The 23177-nt window shown below is 56.3% G+C and overlaps 1 protein-coding gene across 1 annotated transcript in view; it reads right to left on the bottom strand.

The window, feature by feature from the left end:
• ZC3H3 (zinc finger CCCH-type containing 3) overlaps positions 1 to 23177 on the bottom strand; it is a 79793-nt gene that overhangs the window by 40654 nt on the left and 15962 nt on the right. The window contains exon 4 of the mRNA XM_012752886.3: positions 6785 to 6935. Coding sequence (XP_012608340.2) covers positions 6785 to 6935 — 151 coding nt within the window. The remainder of the gene's footprint in view (positions 1 to 6784; positions 6936 to 23177) is intronic.

Raw genomic sequence — 23177 nt, 5'->3', positions numbered from 1 at the left:
AGGCCAGGCCACCATGGACAGAGTGTCCAGGCCACAGCAAGCTGGACCTGAAGGCGCATCCTGGACCAGCACCCAGCCAGCAACACAAAGGCAGCCGGAACATCTCCCTCTTGTTTTTAATACAATCAATTCAAAACTCAGCTAGTCCATTAACCAAAATCAAAACTGACAATTCCATTATTCTTAAGCATTTTCACAGGCATTCAGAGCTGTTCTTGGCCTTGGGGCCTCTTGAGGTTGTTTGTATGAGCTGCTCAATGTACAGCTCAGCTCTCCGCAGGCAATGGGGCTTTGGCACTCTCGCCCTCTGGTCTCACCTGCCTCAACAGACAGAAGGCAGGAAGCAGGTGGATGCCTGGGAATATGCCCTGAAGATGCACGAAGCTGTCACAGCCCAGGTGCTTGAGGAGCCCACAGCAGTGCTGCTACCTCAGCAGGCCTGCTCCTCCCTGGTTACAGCCCCTGTCCTGATGTCCCCCACACCCCACCTATCCAGCAGGGTTGGTTGGTCCCCCTTCCCACCTGCCTGGCCTTCATCTTCTCAGCAGACATTCCAGACCCTTCCCCAGGCCCATGGCAAGGCCCTGTACCATGTGGCCCATGCTGACCATTCCATCTTGCCCCTCACACAGGCCCCTGCATTAGAGGGCTCTTCTCTGAGCCCCACCATGAACACCCATGATGGGTAGGTATCAGTGTGTCCCAGCAGCAGCCACCCATGAAACTCTTGGCTTCTTTGCCTGCCTGCTTCCTTATCCCTGGAGGAAAGTGCTACGGATGGGCCTTTGCCCACTCGACACCTAACACTGACCCTGCATGCCAAAGCCCCATTGGTGTGTGGGCCTGTCCCCTGCCAGCCTCAGGCCAAGCTGAGTGGGATTAGGGTTGGCAGGGCTTTTCCAACACCATCACCAGAGGCAGAGCAAGGTCTGATGTCTTAGTCCATTCTCTGTTGCCATAACAACCGACTGGGTAATTTATAAAGAAAATAAGTTTATTTGGGTCACGGTTCTGGAGTCTGGCAAGGGTCTTCTCCTGGTGGAAGGACAAGCAAGACTGAGGAAATTAGAGGAAATCAGGGTGAACTCATTCTGTAACCCCCAATGGGACAGTACCAAGAGGTGGGGTTTATGGGAGGTGATTAAGGGTTAGATGGAGTCCTGGGGTGGCCCTCATGATGGGATTAGCACCCTGATAAGAAGAGATACCAGTTCTCTCTCTCTCTCTCTCCTCTCTCTCTCCCCTCCCTCTCTCCTCCCCCTCCCCCTCCCTCTCTCCCTCTCTCTAAACCAGGCAGAGGGCCCTCACCAGACACCCAGTTTGCTGGTACCCTGATCTCAAACTTAAGTCTCCAGAACTGTGAGAAAATAAACTTCTGTTTAAGCTGCCCTGTCTGAGGTACTTTGTCATGGCAGCCTGAACCGACAAGAGCAGTCCCCAAACCAGACAGCAGGCAGGAGGTAGAGCAGGGTGGCACAGTGGCTCGGGGGCTGCATGGGCATAACTGCTCATTAAGGAGACACTCGGCTCTGGGCAAGGGGAGCGCATGGGAACCACGGGGAGGATGTCTTCCATCCCCAGGCTGATTCCTCTTTAATGAGACGTCACTTTGGAGAAGCGTTTCATAGCCCTTCAAAACCTTGGCCTAAACCTCGTCAAAACTGCACAGAGATTACTTAAGATTTACCGCACAGACACAAAATAAAATAAAATAAGGCAGCCCAGCAAGCAGCAGCCCTGTGACAGGACCATTTGTAGTCGGGATGGAAAAGCCTCCGATTCATCTGCTTAAGCACAGCAGCTTCTGTTTATTTCGCACTTTCATGTCAAACGAATTTGAAAAGAGGAAAAAAGTGACAGGCAGTTTAGGGATATAAGTCACATTTCAGCTTCAGTTCAGATTAATGAACTTGCTGGAAACCAGCGAGGACACAGGCAAATCCACAAATCTTAGAACAATAAAAAAATTAAATCCTCACTCAATGTGAGGCTCAGGCCTTGGACACCGCTCCTCAGACCCTCTGCTGACCTGCTGCCCCTGCACCCCAGAACCCTGGGCCCATAGGGAGGCCCTCTGAGCCCCTGGGCTGGTGCTGGAGGCCCTCTGAGCCCCTGGGCCGAAGCCCCCACTAGCTCCAGGATGGCAGTGGTGTGGGCCCCCCATGGCAAGACAGCCTGTGCAGGGGATTCCCAGGGGCACTGGGCCTGAGTGGCAGCCCAGTCCTGTCTACTTCCCCAGGCAGGAGACTGGCAACATGTTCAGCAGAGCAGCCCGATCCCACACTGCAGCCCCTGGGGCTAGATAGCACACAGCCAGCATGGGCCCCACCAGCACCCGCCCCTGCACCCAGGCAGCACCACACCAGGCGTCGGCAGGCCAGGGCAATGTGGCCACTGACCAGCAGTACAGGGATGGCACCATGGATGCTGCCTTTCAAGAGCAAGAGTCCTGTCCTGCCTGCTGCCCATCATGCTGCCCTCTCTCCCGAAAAGGGCTGCTGTCCTCCCACTCCCCACCCCTGCTCTCCTGGCCATGGCAGCAAGTGGCCTTGTCCAGCCTATGGCCTCAATGGGCAAACGTGTCCTCAGAGACTGTGGCTGGCACCCAAAAGAAAGACCCGAGAGCTGCTGCTCAAAGGTCCCGAGAGCTGGTGCTCAAAGGCCTCCAACCCCTGTCTGGGCAAGGACAAGTGTTGTCTGGCCAAGAGAGCCTGAGGCCACTGGCGGACTTCCAATGGACTCTCCTCACCCATGGCCTCCACATCCAGGCCCAGAGAGAGCTTGTGACAGGCAGGAGACACCGGGTCCCCAACCAAGAATGAGGCTGTCAAAAGGGCCCTGATGCCTTCCAGCTTCCCACACGGGCCAAGCCTGACCACCGGCTGAGGGTGAGTTTCCACTTAACTCAGGAGAGAGAAAGAGAACAAAGTCACTGCTGGGGACAGAAGCATGGCTCAGGACAATGACTGCAGCAGTGGCCACATTGTGGCCATCTTAGGCCCTGGTACTATCTATCTATGGGCTAGAGAAAATGAGTTTCCAGAGCAAGTTTCCGGAGCTTCCCAGAAAGCGGAACAGGCCTAATTAACCTGTACTCCCCCCTCTCCCCAGAACAGATGCCACTGCCAAAAAGTCAGGGTGCCAGGGACCTCCGGCCTTCCCAGCAAAGCAGCGAGGAGCCACAATGGGGTCCTAGGGCAATGGATGGTTGGCCAGGAGCAGGGCCTCCTCCCAGGCCTCCTCTGGATTATGGAGGCCCAGCCATATGCCACACATGCATTGAATGGGCAGAGGAGCCCTGCCTCACCCAGCTCAGAGAGAGAGCAGGCAGATGCCTGTGAGCCGCTGGCAGGAGGGGGATGGTACCTGAAAGTGACCAAGGCAGGTAGTGGGGCGAGAGCTGCAGGAGGGAGGCCCTGGGCAAGGACCAGGGCTGAGTCAACAGCAGAAGGGGGCTCTCCTGGAGGCCCCCCGCCTAGGTCTCAGGCGCCAGACTGGTCCCTGTTTCCCATCCCCACTCCTCTTAGTACGGGGCTGGCAGGCGCCCTGCCCTCCTCAGTCGTTGCAAGTGCAGGCCCCTTAAGGTGCACCCCGTCCTGTACCCACCTCCAGCATCGAGCCTGTAGACCGTACCCACACCCCCAGCGTCAAGAGGTTAGGGCTGTACCCAGGCAGCTAGCTGTCAGGTGCGGCCATGCTGAGCCCAGGCCCGAGCACACCATACTCAGGATGTTCTAGGCAGTCGGAGAGCCCGCTCAGACCCCCAGGACCTCCCCTCAACACTCGGAGCTGCCTGAGTCTTCTGGCCCACTGCCCTCTCCCAGGCCTCTGCCCACAGCTGCCTCTGTCTTGGACTTGCTTTCTCTGCTCCCAGCGCAGAGGCTGTTTCGTTTGGTTCATTGCCCCATGCTATGCATGGAGCAGGCCCAGTATCGCCCTTGGAAGGAACAGATTCTGCTTCAACGACAGAACGAGAGGCCAAGGTTCTGAGTGGGAAGAGGCTGCCAGGGTCACCCAGCCTGCTGGGGCTTCCCAGGTACGGCAACCCTCCATCCTCTCACACAACTCCCTCTCTGAGGTGATCAAATCTCTAGTCACATTGAGTGTGGCTGCAAAGGCTGGGCAAGAGGCACCCACACCAATACTTACCCCACCTCATGTCCCAGGTGGGTGCCTGAGCCCCTACCTCTGCCCACTGAGGTGTTAAGGGCTGCTGGGGCCGGCCTGCCTCCCAGTCCATCCCAGGGCCTCTTCCCTCCCAGGCAGGGCACAGAGCTGGGGGCCCAGGGAGAGGGCCTAGGTCCCAGGCTCGGGCCAGCCACCTGGCAGGACAGCCTGTCCAACCCCTCCCTCTGCCTAGGGAGAGCTAAAGAGCCTGAGGACCAGGCCACAGCCAGGTGAGCCTGCCAGCCACATGCAGGCACCCCGACTGATGGAGCCCCACAGGTGGCACACAGGCAGGCACCAGGTCAGACGCTGACCTGGGAGACTGGCCCTTTCTGCTGTCTCAACAAGCCTGAGTCCAGGTGCGTGCAGCTGATAGTGGGCTGAGCAGCTGGCTGGCGGCTACTCTGCTGAAAAGGCAGCCACACAGGGCATGGGTGACCTTGGGCAAGGGAGGTCTAACCACTGGCACCACTCTTCCCAGGGCCTCCTAAATCCAGTGCCCCTCAGCTCAGCACCCTCCCTTCCCCCACCTCTACTTCCTATCCCCTAGCCCACGGGTCAAGCCCTCAAGGATTCCAACTGCCTGGAAAGGATTGGGCTGAGGTGGTCAAGAAACAGAAGGGCCCCTCACACACCCCTTGGTTACCACGTCCATCCTGGAGTGGGCCTGGCCTCCATACGCAGGAAGGGTGCCCAGGCCTGGGGCCCATGGCTACCAAGCAAAGCCAGGACCCTCAGGGGTGGCTGAATTACAGCTCCTGTCAAGGTGCAGTGCCCTCCCCACCTGCTGCCGACCCATGCTTGTGGTCTGGCCCTGTGCCGGGGCTGCTCCCTGCAGGGCAGGGGCCGAAGCTCCATCCTTGAGGAGCAGGAAACATAGACAGAACAGCACAGCCAACCTGTCTGTGCTCAGCCACTTGGTGTCAATAGGACACCACTCCACATGCTGGCTGAAGGTGCAAGGTGGCTGTTCCCTCAGGCCTCAGGGCTGCCCCAGGCCACCACCCTGTTCTGGGAGTCCTTGCTCCAGGGCCTGGGTACCTGCTTCTGCTTAGTGATCCCATCAGAGACCCCTGACGGCCCAGCCTCAGAACCCAGACCAGCTGGACCCACATCTGGGGCCTCTTTGGCCCTCGGAACCCAAAGGGAGAGGCCCTGCTGGGCACAACCCTGAGAAGAGTGTCCCCAACCCTAGCCATGCCCTGGGAGTGGGGCCTCAACATGGGGGAGCATCTACCTAGTCGGGGAGCAGGGTAGAGAATCAATAAATCTGCGCCTCATTCACGATGATCTGGGGCGCTTATTAAGTAAATTAATTTAAGTTAATTTAGCTCGATCATGACTCCCAACCACAGTGATTTAGTGAGGGGGAAATTGCATTAGGAAAGGCCATGCTCACTAGATAGAGCAACGGAAGAAAATTAGATCCACTTAGCACTGTGAATTAATATGGAAATAGCAGGTATAAATTTAACCTTATCGAGAGAATAAAAATTATCTTCATAAATTTGTAGAAATAGCCCCCAAGATGCTTATAAATCTATTTAAAACAAAAATATTACAAAAAGTGCAATAAAATTAATTTAAAATATACTTCCAGCTATTGCCTCTAGTAAAGTTGGCAGGAAGGCCATGCTCAGAGCAGCCTAGCAGTAAGGGAGGAGGGCAGAGGCCTGGACAATCATCTGGCTTACCTGCCACAGGCCCCAGAGCCAGAGGGTCCCCTGGGGTTGCCTCAGGCATGGAAACCTCTGGGCAACAGCAGGGACCCACTGGGCAACTGGACTACGACTGCTCTGCCCTATGGCCCTGACCTAGCCTCTAACCCACATCATTCCCAATAGGCAGGCAACCGTGGCAGGGCCAGGAGACAGAGGAAAGCGGTCTGCCACTACGTGCTTCCTATTTGCCCCCATCCCAGCCTAGAGACAGGATACTCCTACCTCAGCAAAGGAAGGACCATGCCCCTCACAGCCCGGCCTCCTGAGATCAGAGGCTGAGCAACCTCAACTCAGCAGGTGGCAAGGGGCCCCCAGAGAGGCCCGCAGGAAGGCAGGTACAGGCTGCTCCTCTAGATAGAGCTGCTTCTACCTCGCCTGGTCTCAGGCACAGCAGGCTGGAGCAAGGCCAGAGCATGGTGCAGGCCAGCCCAGGGGCAGGTAGCTTAGGGAAGGGTGAGGAGGAGCCCTCCTCATGCCCTTGACAGTTCCCAGGCAGGCTGCTCAGGGCTTGGCCTCTCTCCCCAGAAGTTTCTCCCTGCAAGACACCCAGGGGCAGCTCGTCAGCTCCTCATGTCTGGGTAGTGGCTATTTCCATAGCACGTGAAGCCCCAGCAGCTAGCGGGCTTGCTAATAACTGCAGAGGACATGTGGGCAAAAGAGTGTGGCGTGTATGTATGCCTTCGAGTGCATGTGGTACACATAGGTTGGCTGTATATCTGGTGTAGAAATTGCTAAACAAACAGCAAAATTAGGCTGTTTCCCAGCCTATGAGCTGTACACCAAGCAGTTCCCAGGGTGAGCACAGTTCCCAAAGCCCACAGGCTCCCACCTACAGCTCTTGGTGCCCAAACAGCCCAGTCCCCAGGCCTGTGGGAGCCTGGACAAGGTCCTCCTACCTGGACAGTGGGAGCCGCCGGGCCCTCCAGGAGGGCAGAGACAAGGGGAAGGGTGGGGTGCTGAGAGAAGCCGGGGTCTTCTTGACAATGCGGTAGCGGGTCTTGATCACCTTGCCGGTGGGTGGAGTCCGCAGGGTGTACAGGCTGGATGCTGCAGAGAAAACCCAGGGCACAGGCAGGGGTCAGCAAAGGTGGGCCAGGCCAGGGGCAGAGAGGCCCCAGGGGCCAGAGGTTGCACTCAAAACTGCCTATCCCACCACCCACTCTGAGGCTGGAGGACTTTCCATCAAGCTGGATCCAGCCCCCACCCCATTTGGCACACTAACGTGCCAGGATGCCTGGCAGCCAAGGCTTCAGGAGCTGGCCAGTGAGTTCTCCAGAGAGGTGGGCCCTGCATGTCCTCACAGCTGTGCTGTGCAGTAGGGGACCAGGGATGCTGCGTGACTGCCCACAGGGGAAGCAGGTGCCAAGCCAGCCAGGGCCCAGCTGATGGGCTGCGGCAAGTGTCCGCACAGGAACCCTACGGACTCCTGGGAGCTCCTGCCCTGTGCCCCCGCCACACACAGGGTCTGGAAAGCTCCCCTCTTTCTCCGGGGCACCTCCCTACCGCCATGCCCTGACAGATTTATATATTTAATCCCTCTGTTTTTGCAATATTTTGCGGGTGATATACACAACAGCGTTTTTTTTTTTTTTTTTTTGCTGAACGTTTCATGCAATTAACAGGGATCTGTTTTGCCTGAGTTCCCTTCTACTTGATAGCTGGCAATTTCTCCATAGCTTCAAGGAATGCTTCTAATTGCCTGGCTTTCATAATGTACAGCTCTAACTGCTCAAATAATTAAAGCTAACACAGCACTGGACGTAGGCACCCGTCCCTCACAGCTGCACCCCTCAAGGCCATGGGCGCAGGGCTCCAAACAGGAGACCTCCATCCAGCCCAACCCCACCAGGTGGCCTTGGCACCCTTCCAGGCTGTGCCCAGCTTCCCCCACAACCCAGGACCCCAGCCTGCCCCTAGACTCCAGGAAGCACCTTCCTAGCCCCCTCTGCTCTCTATACAGGACTGGCAACTCTTACTAATCCTGAAAGCGCTCTTCCAGAGCCCTAAACCCAACAGACTTCCCATAGCCCAGGCCCCTCCTGAGGCCGTGCCCTGGCCAACTTCCTTGCAGCCTCGCCCAGCCCACTGAAAACACCCTAGGGAGCCGCTGCAGAGACCTCAGGGAGGCCAACTGCACCACCTAATTCAGAAGTCAGCAAAGAGCCCTTCCCTCAGGTGTCCCTCTACCCACAGTTGGGGCTGCAGCCTCTACCAGGGCAACCATCAGCCCACGTGTGGGCAGGTCAAGGGCACCTGGACCCAAAACGGGGTCAGAGCCCTCCTGAGAGGCCCCCAAAGCCCACACCAGAGGGCTGCCATGCTGCCGGCCCTCAACAGGGTGGACGGTGGGGCCAGAAGACTCCGGGAGTGGTGAGCACGAGGGCCACCTCCAGTCCCTGGGACTGAAGGCAGGGACCTGCAGCAGCCACCTGCGAGGGGAGGCCACAGCAACATCCAGGTGAGGCCAGGACCACCCCAGTTAGTTCCCCATACCTTCCAGCACCCCAACCACCTGGTCCCCTCCCAGTCTCTCTTGGAGCCTCTGAGGGCAGCAGCTTAGGAGGGCTGAGGAGAATATAGGAGCTCAGGGAAACAGATATGAAGTACCCTGTTTCCTGCTGAGTAACCAAAGTAAAGGGGTCTTGCACTCTGAGCACCCCACCTACCCAACATGCCTGGAAGCCAGGGCAGAGCCTGGCATATGGTAGGTACTAATAAATAAACATTGAAGTGAATTGTTAAGGTTTCATAAGCAAGGAGAGACCAACGAACATCAACAATAGCTTGTTCCAACACAGGAATTCCTCATCAATAACTCCGAGCTGACTTCATGGCCTCCAAAACCAGCTCCCTGCTTGTGCCTAACAAGAGCGCTGGCTGCCAGCCTGCTCCTGTCCACCTTGGAAGTGCGTCTGGACAGGCAGGGTACCCACCAGAACATGGCCTCAGTGCCAGGGCTTGGGCTGCCATGTGCCCACCCCAGCCCAGAGCACCAGGTGACACAGAGGCCTCGGCTGGCTCACTTCTGGCCCCGTCAGATCTAGCCCCTCCTTCCCATCTGTCAGTGAGTATCAGTATTAACACATTAAGTCAAATCTCTTCATTAAGTTACTACCTTTTACCTATTAGTGCCCAATTATCACTCCTGATCACACAAGGTAATGAAGTAGATGCCCTTTTAGAAGGTCAGCACTCCTCACTGCCCACTCCGGTGGGTGGGCACTTCCTGCGCACAGCACCTCGACAGCTTCTCCCCACTCCCTATGGTCCCTGAGCGGGAGGGGACTCTTTAAGTGGCTCACAGAGGGGAGGGTGTGGTGAGTGCCCAAGCCAGGCTCTAGCTCAAGTCCTGTCCCCATGGTGGGGCTGTGCCCCCCACAGCCTGGCCCGAAGGCCACTCACAGTCCCTGACTTTCCTGGATGGGCAGTTCAGATGCACTCAGTGCATTGACAGGCACACAGTTGGACAGACGGGTGGTGGGGGACACATTCTGGGCTGGGTCCCAGAATGTGAGCAGGAGCAAGGTCTGCTAAGACTGTCTGGCACACAGAGACCCAGAAAGTCAGGGTGGGAGGGAGGAAGGGTCCCTGCTTCCCAGTGTGTGCAGAGATGGGGAGGGCATGGGGCTGCATGACACTGCTCTGTGGCCAACCTCAAGGGCCCACCCTCCTCCCGGAGGACACAGGCCTTGACTCCCACTCCTCCTTGCTGGCTGAGGGGTTTTGTGTAGATAATCATGTTATTTAGATAGGATGTTGGTTTAATTCCCTTCATTACAGACTCCCGGGGTTGTAATTTTTTTTCTCTGCATGATGTATTCCCCATGGCACGCTTCGCTCAAATCAAGCCCCTCGTGCCTTTATTGCCTGCGATGCCCTGGCCGTGTTATCAGCCCCACACACACACCCTCTCCGCCCGCCATCCAGAGGTCACTTCTAATGACTAATCGATCTCATTAGCTTTCCTAATTAAAAACTTTACTACCGCAATGGAAGACAAACTACAAAAAACTGCTGGCATCATATGTGAATGGGCTATGAGCCCATCAATCAGCACGGCTGGAGCTCTTGCTCAGAGCCCGCGCCCTCAGCCACCCCCAGAGCCCTGCCGTGTACTGAGTATCACATACCCCTGCATACAGTCAGGAGGGCAGCCACGAGGCCAGAGAGGCCGGGCCCAGCAGCCCCCACCACAGCAGGAGCTGCTCTGCCTGCAGAGCCTGGCTCACCCTGGTTTCCCTTCATCGGACGATTCCACCACAGATGGCAGAACCGATCAGGCAGAGGTCACAGCTCTCACTCTGTTTTATTGTGGAGCAGGAGTTGAGAGAGAGTTCAGATTTTTATGGAACTTCAAAGGGAAATAACTAGGAAGAAAATGAGTTGCTAATTTCACAATTGGTTAATGAGTAAGAAGATGAAACTAGAACTACTTTGTACAAAGACTGCCTTACGGCTGCCAATCAGGAAAGATAAGGCTGCTCCTGCCATTCCACCATCCAGCCCAGTGGGGCCCAGGTAAGTGTCCTGGGCAGCCATCCAGCTGTCTGTCTAGCTCCCAGCTCCACCAGAGAAGTCCTGGATGACATACTGAAGCAGGCCTTGCCCCATCAACAAGGATAGAGTCCCAGGGCCTCTGAGGGACCAGAGGGACCATGTCCCAGGCCAATGTCCACCAGCCCCCAGCCTTACCAGCAGTGGGCTACAGAGACACGCAGAAAGCAGCAAGCCTCCAGGCTGAGGCATAGCACAAAGACAGCAAAACCTCCCAGCTAGGCTCTGGCCCTTGAGAACGTACTCTGGTTCTAGAAACCCTTTCCCCAAGCTTCCTTGGGCCCTTCACCCCAGCTGGTAGTTGGGGACAGCTAGGCAGGAGGCCAGAGACTGGTACCTGAGCATGGAATTTGCCAGAATCAGCTACAAAAGACACCCATGCCAGTGTAACAGGATGGGGCATGGCTGCATGAAGGGAGAATACAATCCGCCTGACAAACATCCTAGAAACCAAGCCAAGTTCCTGACAGGAGAGGCCCAAGGGAGTGGCCCAGCCCACAAGACAGGCCTGGGACACCCTCACACTGCATGCAAAGGGAGCAGGCAGGAACGGCTCAGGCTGCTGCAGTGTTGCGGCGGGTGTGGCCAGTCTTGGGGAAACCAGCTGTGGGCCAGCTGCAGGCTGTGGGCATTCTATCCTGCCAGGCTTTCTGTCCGTAATGCAGCATGATTTGACTTTCTCCGTATATCGCCTAATCTGCTTTTTATCAACAGCTGCCCTGACATTTCTTCGATATGTCCAAACTGTGCCCTTCATTGGCTGAAGATGGCCCAAGGCCACTGTGTCTTGGCACTTTCAGAAGCCACACAGATCTCTGTTCCTCTGCCCTGTGGACCAGCCTCCCTTCCCAGCACCCGCTCCCCAACACCTGCCTCCCTCAGGCCTCCCACGCCCCAACACTGGCAGGCATAGGTGCCCCCACCTGAGAGCACCCTGGGGACACTCCCACCTGAGGCTCTGGTATAGGCAGCCTCTGGCCAGCTCACAGAGCCCCCAAATAAAGGCAGTTTTTACACATCCAAGCTCACTTTTCTAGTGTCAGTGCTCCTAAAGGTCTTTTTTCCCCCAGTCTTACTGCACTTTTTTGAGGAGGTGCCAACTCTGTACCAGCCCAGGTCTCTGGTGCTGGAGCCCACGGCACTGGGAAGGGCAGTCCTGAGCACAGCAGCAGGGAGGGGGACAGGCAGCAGGCTCCAGTCTGGCCCCTCCACTGGCATGGACAGGCGACAGTACCTCCCTGCAGGGCTGCTGGGCCCCTGTTAGGCAAGTGGACACCACCTGGAGGGAGGGCAGGAGGCCCTGTGCAAGTCCCTAGAGGCTCAAGTCCACCTTGGTCCACTGGGAAAGGTACTGGCCCCCTTCCCCTCCTCCTACCCACCTGGCTGCTGACCGCACTGGCAAGGCCTCCCTCCATCCTACCACCCTACTGCCAGCTCCCATGACTGTGCCTCCATCCCCATGGCCGCAAGAGGGCGCCAGGGACGAGGCGACACCTTCTCCCAGGAGAGCAAACTTCTCGTAATTAATTGCCTAATTACAGCTGTGATTACAATAGAAAGTACTCAGTGGTGCAGTGAGGTACATGAGGCAGGCGAGACCCTGGAAGCATCCTCTAGGAGTGACTGAGCCTGGCTGGAAGGAGGTAGGACCTGGATAGAGGAGATGGCAGGGACACAGGTCCAGTACTGGGGAAGGCTGCAAGAAACAGGATAGCTCTAGGCAGGGGTGCCCTAGCACTGCAGGGAGCTGTAGGGGGCAGCTGAGGGAGCCAGGAGCTGGGGCCTGGGCCAACCCCGCACTGCCTTGTGGCAGGCGCCACACTCACACCCACACTGACATATACCCCAGCCTCTGTGCCACGCTAGTCCCTCAGCAGCTCAAAGGCCACCTCCTGTGGGCACACCATCCTGTCCTTCTCAATCTCCCTCCCAGTCAAGCAAAGACAGTGCTGAGGGGCAAAGGCCAGACAGCAGGAAGGAGCAGGGGGAGGGGCAAAGGCCAGACAGCAGGGAGGAGCAGGGGGAGGGCCCAGTCCAGACAGTGGGAGGGAGCAAGGAAGAGCCTGAGCTCAGGCCTCTGGCAGACCCTTAGCAGGCCCAGAGTGTGAGCTGGGGAGGGGCTCCTAGCACCCTCAGCTCAGAACCAGCCACAACCCTTCCTTACCCCTCAGCCTTCTAGCCACTCCGTCCAACTGCCTGCCTGGTCGGCCCAGGAGCCCAATCTCCCTGCTGCAGACAGCAAGTATCCGAAGGGCTCTTCCCAACCGCCCTGCCCCAAGACCGTGCAGATGGGCTGCACACTGAATACCAGGCGAATGTGCAGGAAAATGCTCAGGACCGTCTCCACTGAGTGAGCACCACGTAGCGCCAGCCCACGCAGAACCCTGTCAGGCAGCCTCTTCCCCAACAACTGCTGAATTGCACTCTTGAAAAAATGGACATGAAAACCGAAACAGAACGTGCGGCATACAATTCTGAGAGGCCTCTGCTCTCATCTCATGTTTCAAACCGTGACATACATCTGAGCTGTCTGCAGAGCTCCCGGGCCTGATGGGAGCAGTGCCCACGACTGCAGCCAGGCCAGAAGCAGCATCAAAGGATTCTGTCTCTCGTTGGGGGTGGCACAGGCAAAGTGCTGGTCCTGGAGCAGGAGAGGCTCTGCTCAGCACAAGCATGACACCCTGTGTAGCAAGAGCCGCTCCATCAGGGTAATTTCTGAGTACACCCAGGCCAAGTAGTCTGTAGGGTGGCTGACCCCCACCCTACCCTGACACTACCCTGACAGCCTTGGACTAACCCCCAGCACTTGCCGTGTACCAGGTCTTGCAGGTGGTGAGGCTGGGGCTGCATTTGGGTGTGAAAAGGGCTATGGCCTCCAAGGAGGGGCAGGAAGACCCCAGGAGCGATCCACAGGAGGCACCAGGAGGAAGGGGGGCTGTGGCCCTTGTGGGCCATAATGGGGGCCACAGGAGACTGCTCTCCTGGCAGGACCCTCAGTTTGCCTGTCCCCCCCCCCCCATGCACAGGCAGACATGCACGCTCACAGGTGTGTGCACACATGCACAAGCACATGCACCACAGGTAATCACCTCCTGCTCTGGTGGCTGAGCTGCCAGCTCTCCAGGCAGCTCCCATGCAAGGACATGGCCAGGCTGCTCACCTCACAACTCCAAGATTCCACACCCTGGCTCCCCTCAGGCCTTCTGATCCTGTGCTGAGCCAGGCTGTGTGGCACTAGGGTTAGGCTCACTGGCCTTGCACTCAGGGAGAGCAGCTCCAATGCAACACAGCCTGGAAGCCCCTGCACTCACTGCCTGGGCGTGTGCCTGGGGAAAGCTGTGTACAGCACCAATGGCCTAGGTACTACTGACATCAGGTGAAGAAGGGAAGGAGCAAGAAGGGCTCCTTCGCCATTAGTCTGCCTCATCGCTCTGGCCTCCTCAGTCCCCTCCAGCTCGCTCGGCTGTTTGCAGCCAGGCTCAGTCTCGGGATCAATTGCAGTACTTGGCATCTGCTCCTGTGAGATGAGGTGTGGGCCAGGACCATGCTATGCCATCCTGCAGACACACTCCCCCTCCCCTGGACCATGGGGAACTCAAGGGACCCACCCTGGTCACCACTGCTCCAGACTTACCAGTTCCCACCACTGTGTTCCCAGGCAATACGGTCAGTCCTTGGGCCTGGGGTGCAGGCCTTCTGTGGGGCCACCCCGCCCCATCCAGAAGCCCAGTCTCTGGTTTTCTGCTCCCTGACCCCCACGCTGGGCAGTTCCTGACTGCCTTTCTTTCCCAGACACCAAGAACAGTGGGCTGGAATGTGCTTGCACCACCTCCTACCTCCCAGCCTCCATCATGGCTGCCAATGGCTACACAGCAGGGCCTGTGGGGTGCAGCAAGGAGCTGTGGTGATTAGTCCTGATGAGCACGGCGACCCAGGCTGCTCATGCATGACACTTGGATTGCTGCAGGCAGCAATGGCAAGCTGTGGGGACCTGTAGTTTCGTGGAGAAGCGGAATCAAAGTGGGCACCATGGGAGGCTCAGCCTCTCCCCAGGCCCCTCACCCATTTGGAAGAGGATCCAGGGAGGGCTGCTCCTGCTGGCTCTGGCCAGCTCAGGTAGAACGTTCCCCAGCACAAGAAGGAAGAAGCTCTATTTCCCTCCAGTGCTCCACACAGAACCCACAATGCCAGCTGCATGGCAGAGATGAAGGGCACGTCAGCCCCTCAGCCCACAGATGGGAAGGTGGCTGAGGCCTAGAGGAGCATAGCCTGCCCACTATGCCCAGCTGGGCCAGGTAGGTGATGGGCTGAGGAGCCTTTGCCAAGGGCCCCTCAGGAGGGATGAAAGAGGGCTCTACTTCCACTGTCACCAGCCTAGAAACACCTGCAGAAGCACTCAACACTCTACCCATGAAGATTGTCGGAAACACACCTGCCCACCTTCACCTGCACCTCCACTTGTGCCCGCAGACCTCCACCTGTGCCTGCACTTCCACCTGCGTCTGCTCACCTCCCCCTGTGACTGCAGTTCCTGTGCCTGCGCCTCCACCTTAATCTGCCCCCTCCACCTATGCCTGCAGAGCCTGCACCTCCACCTGCATCTGCCCACTTCCACCTATGCCTGTAGCTGCTGTGCCTGCACCTCCACCTGTGTCTGCATCTCCACCTGCACCTGTACCTCCACCTGTACCTACAGACTTCCACCTATGCCCACACCTCCACTATCTGTGTGGGCAGACCCCTGCCTGTGCTTGCACACAGGTACACTGCCCACCTGAAGCCAGCTCCAGGGGTACCCATACTCAGTGCCCTGGCACTGAGCTGGTGCTGGCAGGCCCCACAGGTGCAGGGAGCATGCAGGTGATGTCACTGGGCCCTCCTGCTCCCACCCACAAGGACACAGCCGTCTCATTATAACAAAGCCCCCTGCCCACGCACCCTCCCCCATGAATAGTTGTGCTTCCAGGGGCCCCTCCATTTCTCTAAATGAGCCAGGATGGCAGCAAAGGCAGGGGGTGGCTGGTGATGCCCCGCCCCCACGCTGGCACGGCAGGAGCTGCCAAGGACTGCATTCTAACAAGCTCAGATGTGCGATGACTGGAGTCACAAAGTATGAATTTTTATGAGCTAATAAATCACTTCACTTTTCTTGGGCTTGATGGTTCTCAGCACCTCAAACATACGGCAGGAGCCCTTGTGTCTGGTGAGAGGGCAGCCAGAGGCTCTGCTAGGCACCCTCGAACAAGCTGGCTCTGTACCTGGGGGCCACCAGAGGGCAGCACGTCCAGCAGGCCCCTTGGGAACAGTGGCAGGCTTCTCAGCACAGTGGAGTGCAGATGGTAGACTCACTGGTGGCTAGAAACCCTGCTGGAATCCCACATCAGCAGAAACACCTGCCTCAAGCCTTGTCAGCATGGAAGCTCTATGGGCAGCCATAGGGGCAGGTCTTCTGGCTCCCAGTCAGAATGAGCGCAGGGGACAGTAGACACGAATGTTCAAACACACACACATGAACATGCTAACCCCCAGACCCCAGGAGAGAAATGCCCCCATTGGTGTCATTACCAGGCAGACCTTGGAGCTGTTCTGGGGAGCTGGAAGCTGCAACCACCCAGCACCTCCAGGTGGATAGGTGGTTGTGGGGGAGTGATTGCCTGCTGGGGGATGACCTCTGGCTTTCCTGCCCTGGCCCCTGCCCCTCAGCCTGCAGCGGGCTTGTCATCAGCCTTCCGTGCAGCACCGTTGAAATCAGGGATCCATCTTTGACAAACATTTATGGATTACCAAATCACAACGGCAGCCCCAGGCAAGGCCATAAGTCACACTAAGCAGCCGGCTGCAGTACAGTCTGAGGAGTTTGGGCAACTCAGTGATGACAAATAACAGCTGTCAGCCACCCTGTCCCCCTGCGCAGGATCCGTGTTCTCTGTTGTTCCACACTACCTGGTGTTTAATGACAACAGCGCTAGCCCGAGACACAGCAGCACCGAAGCTGCCGCCGCCTCAACTGTCAGAGCCCTATTAGAGGGAAGATTGAGACCCTACTCTTCTTAAAGTCACTCAAGCAACACAAGCCGCTAGTTCCTGTAATTATTGTGCGAGAGCCATCGATCGCACGCCGACACCTGACCCGTCTGTATGAAATGGGAGTAGTTTGCTCCGTGACAGTTGCTATAGATTATGAAGGGTGGGTCTTCCTCCTCCCCTCTTAACCACTGCTCTCCCCAGCCCCAGAATCAGAGGAGGGAAGGGGAAGCCAGTGCTGCCCACTAGAGCAGAAGGGTGAAGAGCAGGCTTTCGGGGGCCAGCACACTCTAGGAAGGCTGCCTGAGGAGGCCTGCTGCCTCCACAGGTTGGAGGGGACAGTGCAGTGGGCAGCAAAGGGAGGCTACCATGTGAGTATATGCCTATGGGGCGCATGGGAATAGGAGGAAGCTGGGCTGGCAGGGCCTACACCCCTAGGACAAGCCCAAACACATGGCCCAGGCCCTGGGCTGTGCAGACTGCAGCACATGGTAGCTATACATGGGCCCTGCTAGATGTGCTTGGCCAGGTATGCACCCAACCTCATGTCCCCTGCCCCCTGTGACCCTGCTTCACAGAAAAAGGGAGTAAGGCCCAGGACACATGCTTGGTGAACTCCCCTTAAGTGCAGCCTGTGAGCCTAGGAATGAGGCTGCTCACCCTCTGCCCTGTCTGGCCTCAGGCCCCAAGGGCATCTGGGATAGGTCTCTCTGCTCTGACTCACAGCTCCTGGCCTGCAGGGGCCCTCCAGCCTGGATGCTGCCTAAAGCCTTGGTGTGTCACACATGAGAGGAATGGTAGACTCGATCCTCAGCCAGGCTCAGTGCTGTGGCAGGGCTACAGAGCACATCAGGAGTGTGGCCACTATGGTGGGGAATGGTGGCAGGGGAGGTGGCATGCTCTCAAGGTGTCAGCCTCTGGACAATACACTGACTCAAGTACCTAACAACAATCTGTCCACTATTGTTCCCTTTTCTTGGCAAGGAAGCTGAGACACAGAGGGGAGTGTTGGCCCTGAGTCACAGGGCCATTGAGTGCACCGAGACCCAGGCCGTGCATGGGGCACATGGAGCCTCAGGGTCTGCAGGGACTGACCCCACTCTCCACTCAGTGGGACCCTCCCCCCCCCCATGCCTCAAGAGCTCCTCAGAAGTTCTCATGCCCCACCTGGCACAATGGGACCACCAAAGGCCCTGCCCCCAGCTGTGTCCGCCCTCTGGGGAGCTCCTAGTGGGCCAAAGGGACTGGCTGTACATGGGCAGGAAGCTAAGGCTGGTTGCAGCAGCTGCATACCTCCTGCAACTGGACAGCATCTATTGTTTGTTTTCAAAGGGCCCAGGAACAAGCCACACATGCAACCCCACAGAGGCACTGCCCACCCCACCAGAGCTGGAACAGCCTTATTGATGGTGAAGAGTATAAAGACTTCCTGGGAAGCCAGTCCTACCCAAGAACCCTCCCTCACTGCCTCACTTTATTCTCACATCCCAAAGTGGCCAGGCCAGGAGGCAGTGAGGCCAGGACGCACATCTCTACCAATGCCTGCTAAGGTGGAGTGAGCAGCTTCCTGGCCTGTACCTTTCTGGGGCTCTAGGGGCCTGCATCCCCCAGAAAGGATCCCCAGGAAGATGGCAGGCTGAGCACAGTGCATCTTTTGGGGATGTCATGTATCTCTCTCACTGGAATGGGAGCAAGAGATTTCCTGTTATGCCCTGCTATGGCTCCAGCTCCTGGCCACAAAGGGACCCCCATATTGAAAGGGGGCCAAACCAGTGTCAGTTGATGAGATTCATGGGGAGAGTTCTTTCTGCTGGGGTGTCTGGAAACCTGAAACCCCCCTGAAGTGGTCTCTATGAAGGGACTCAGGCTGGAAAGGAGGTGCCTGCCCAAACAAGAGTCTGTGGTCATTCACTGCTGGCCATGTGAGAGGCCTCAAGCCCCACTTTAAGTGTAGGGCCCAGCACTGCAGTGCCCCCCCCACTCCCACCTAGCCCTTGGCTGGCCTTCCCTTGGGGTCTAAGTTTACTCCTGAAATAGAACGTCACATCCCCGCTCTTGGCAGAACCTGGATGGCTGCAGCAGTCACTAACACTCATAACAGGCCTTTAAACATGCCATGCATAGTACCTGCTAGGGATGGCAAGCGCTGCATGGCACAGGTGGCTCTCTCTGACTAAAGGCCTATTTTCTTTGGCTCATTAAAAAGGTATTGCCCTTTGATTTCAGCAAGAGCCCTGTCCCCAGCAACTGAGCAGTCACTGGACTTGAGCCTCCTCCAGGTCACCAGCCACAAAGGTGCTGGAGACAGGACCCTCATCCTTAGAGTCCAGGGTGCTGACAGTGGAGTGGGCAGTGATAGCCCAGATGGAGCCTCTGCTTCTCGGAGGAACATGCTGGTGGGCAGTAACCGGGCCAACCACCCAGCCTGCTACACACAACAGCCCACATCCACTCTGGGCCCCCGGGGGCTGAGGGAAAGGCAGACATACAATGTGAGGGAGCCTGCTTGCAGTGCCAGTGGCTCAGAACCAGGCACACATCCCACACGGGACAGCTTCAGAGAACTCCCTGCTGCGCCCCTACAGCTCATGTCTTTCCCAGTGGTGTCTGGAAGGTAATTTCAAGGACTTTCACCTTTCACAGACATCCTGGTAGAAGACCCAGTGGGGAGGGTGGCCACTGAAGACTCTCCCGCTCATGAGAGACTCATGAAGACTCTCCCCCTTTCCTACTTAGAGATGAAGAACTACCTCAGGACCACCTGCGGCCATCCCACAGGCACCCGCCTGGTGAGCTCACAGGGCTGAGGGAGGCCACAGTTCAGAATTCCGAGTCTTGCCCTGCCCTGCTCAGGCAGGCCCTGTCTGCTAGCTGCGGGGGCAGCCCCAGCTGTTCCCAAAGCCTGCTTAGCCAACTGGGCTCCAGGGAAGTGGCCACTGTCCCACTTGGCACCACCAGGAACATATTCTCCACTGGCTGCCCCAACCCACCACTTAACAGATGAGGGGAGGGCGATCAGCACAAAGCTGCCAGGATTCCATCATGGATCTGTGTGGGTCGGAATGTGCTGTGAAGAGACACAACAGGCCACAGAGCAAAGGTGAATCCAGGGACCGGCAGCAGCCTATCCACCAGGCCCAGAAGAGAAGACTGGCCCTTGAGTTCCAGGCACACTTGACACCTCCACAGGGGCAACCCCTTGGGGCGAAGGGGAGTGAGCTGTGCTCTCTGCACTAGTGGCTGCGTGGCCCTGCTGTCCAGCCCCCCAGGGGAATAGGAAGCAATGATAGAGCAGTAGCTTACGCCCACCCACAAGACTCCCCTAGCAAGGTGGCCTTCCAGCCTGCCTGAGCTGGACTCCTTGTGCCAACACTGCACCGACCAGCCAGCAAGCCTGTGGACCACAGGTGGCCTCAGTGTGGACCCCTTGATCAAGGGCACCAGAAGGAAGCTTGGGGCTTGACTCCAAGGCCAGGAAGGCCTGGAGCCTCCAAGGCTAGGGCTCCTTCCCGTCAGGGCTGGGGACAGACACTTAAGAAAACCAACAAATAACTGGACACTTAATCATCAGAAACTGCTCTGATATGAGAACCACAATTTATGGATTTCCTACACAAATCTCATCTATTCTGTGCATTTCAACCAAATCTTGAAATTGGAAGGCTGTGAGCCTCAAGTAGCCTGAGCTAGGCAGGGCGACACCGGGGCAGCTCCAGCCTCCCACCAGGGCTCAGCCTGGCATGGCTCCTCAGGAGCTGGTTAAGGGGCCTCCTGCTGGGAGCCGGTGCCCCTGACGGCAGAGGAGTCATCATTAATCGTCCTAGAGAGCCGCTACCTTCTCTGTGGACACAAGAGGAAAATAGGAGGACCATGGAGCAGAAGGTCACAGTGGACACAGGCTCCTTCTCTGGATCCCCACGACCTGTCCAGAAGCTCTGACAGCTGAAGAGAGACACACAGCCTGGTCCTTTTTAAAACAGCTGTGCCCACAGACCTCAGGTGAGGAACCCCAGAGCACAGAAATGGAAGCTTGGAGCCCAGAGGGGAGGCCTATCCTTGGGGCCCATCCTGAGGGGCTCCATCCACATCAACATGCCTCCAAGAAGAGAGAGACCAGGGGGCTGCAGTCACCAGGAAGACCAGCCAAAGGAACTCAGCCCTAGGGAAGAGACACTCTAAGTGAGGGCACCACCAGCCAGAAGGTGCCCAGGCAGTAAGCACAGTAGGGCCTTGGGCGCTAGAGGGGGACCCAGCTCTTCCTCTGGCTGCTGGGCTGACAGCAGTACTAGCCCACCCCGGGCTGCAAGAGCCAGGAGTGAGCTACTAAAGAGGCCTGAGACCCACCCTGGCCTGTCCTCCCACACCCGTGGGGGAGAATGGGCATATGGCCAATCCTCCCCACCCTTTCCCAGATCACTCAGCACCCACAGAGCCCTCTTTACAACCAGGCAGGCCCCAACGTCCCGGGCCAGGAGGGGCATCCCCATGACAGTCTGTTCTTGTCTAGAAACCACATCTCACTCCCTCGAATAGCCCTAAGCACCACTGCCCTGTGCCCATTCCAAAATCAGGCTCTCCCTGAGATTCCCTGAGGGGTCTGCCAGCACTGCCACCCCAGCTGTCACTCAACCCCACTCAGCAACCCACCTCCCTGGGCTGGGTCCACATGCCAGAGGTTCCTCACTCAGAAGTGGCCAGCTGCAGCTGCCACCCCCCAGCCCCAGCCTCTACTGCCCTACACTCCACCGCAGGCTTGCTCAGCTTGGCTAAGGCAGACTCTGCATCCTGACTGGGCATGGCAGCCCAAGGCCTCTCCCAGGGCCTGAGGCTAGAGCAGAGAGAAGTCTGGAGGAGAAAAGTCACTGTCCAGAAGCTGCCCCAAAGGACCCTGTCCACCAAGTAGCCCTCTCACCACTATGCCCTAGAAACTTGTCAGAGGCCACAGGTCAGCGAGCTGCCTGTCCATACACAGGTCACCAGGACACTCAGAAAGCCCTTCCTCTCCCACCAATCATGGACAGCATGAGCAAGGTATTCCAGCATACCCATCCCTTGGGTGGGAAAGTGGGCCATGAGACACAGGGCTTTTGGCCAAGCTCCGACCACACCCTGGCACAGACCTCACTCTGCCAGGCTGGCCTATACGGCATAGATAGCCCCAGAGGCAGAACCAGAGGCTGCTGAGGGAGCCTTGTGCCCAGTGTGGCCCTTTAGGACCTACAAGAACAAGTCCCCTGAGTTCCCCACAAGCCACCCGGGGCACACGGGGCCACAAGCCAGCTAAGCCCACCCAGCCATTCTCTGGGCAGGACACCACCCACGGGCCCAAGAGGTTGTGCTCAGGCCAGGTCCCCAGGCAGCCTGCTGGGAATTGTCACTCTGGAAACACGTTCCCCACACAGCTGCAGGCCCTGTCTCCCCTGTCTGGATGAAGATGACATCATCTAGTTGCAAAGTATCTCAAAACTCTTCATATACAATATCTGCCACTTAATATATAATAACCAGAGAGATAAGCAAATCAGATCTGACCCAAAACTAGAGGAAAAAAACTCCAAAAAAACGAATTGACAAGATAATTGAGTCGACTTAAAAAAAAGGATTAATATGTGGGGTTTTTTTTGCAGATATAGACTTTTAAAAAATGACTACTGTGTTCAAGGGTTTAAAACATTATAAATTTTTGAGCACCATAGTTTCAGTAAAAAAAAAAAAAAAAAAAAAAAAAAACATTATAAATTTTGGCAGAGACCTAGAAACTATTTAGAAAGACAAATGGAAATTTTAGAATTTAAAAAACAATAACTAAAATTACAACCTCAGGCCAGGCGCAGTGGCTCACGCCTGTAATCCTAGCACTCTGGGAGGCCGAGATGGGAGGATAGTTCAAGGTCAGGAGTTCAAAAATTATAACCTCAATGATGGGTTTATTAGCAAATTATACAAAGCTGAATAGAAAATAAATAAACTAGAAGATTATACAAAGCTGAATAGAGAATGAACCAGAAAATAAGTTAGAAGAAAATATACAGATTTAAGCATGGAGAGAAAAGAATTATAGAAAGTAAAGAATATGTAAAACATATACAATATGGTGAAAAGCTTTGATAGACATATAGCCAAGATCCCAGAAGGAGAGGTGACAATGCTGCAGAAGCAATATTTAAAGATATTCTGGCTGATAATTTTCTAAAATTGATGAAAACCATCAAGATACAGATTCAGAATGGATGTGGTGGCTCACACCTATAATCCTAGCACTCTGGGAGGCTGAGGTGGGAGGATCGCTCAAGGTCATAAGTTCGAAACCAGCCTAAACAAGAGCGAGACCCCATCTCTACTAAAAATAGAAAGAAATAAATTGATCAACTAAAAATACATAGAAAACATTAGCTGGGCATGGTGGCACATGCCTGTAGTCCCAGCTACTGGGGAGTCTAAGGCAGGATTGCTTGAGCCCAGGAGTTTGAGTTGCTGTGGACTAGGCTGATGCCACAGTACTCTAGCCTGGGCAACAGAGTGAGACTGTCTCAAAAAAAAAAAAAAAGATACAGATTCAGGAAATATGATTATGCAAATCCTAGGCAAGATAAATAAAATGCATCATAGCAAAATTGCTAAAAAAAAAAACAAACCCCAAAACAGAAAAATCTTAATAGCAACCAGAGGGGGAAGAAAGACATATTATCTTCCAAAGAATAACAACTGATT

This window comes from Microcebus murinus, chromosome 7 (assembly GCF_040939455.1).
Source record: "Microcebus murinus isolate Inina chromosome 7, M.murinus_Inina_mat1.0, whole genome shotgun sequence".
NCBI classification, from domain to species: Eukaryota; Metazoa; Chordata; class Mammalia; order Primates; family Cheirogaleidae; genus Microcebus; species Microcebus murinus.
Note: the sequence above shows the minus strand (reverse complement) of the source record. Positions and strands in the feature narration are given on the sequence as shown.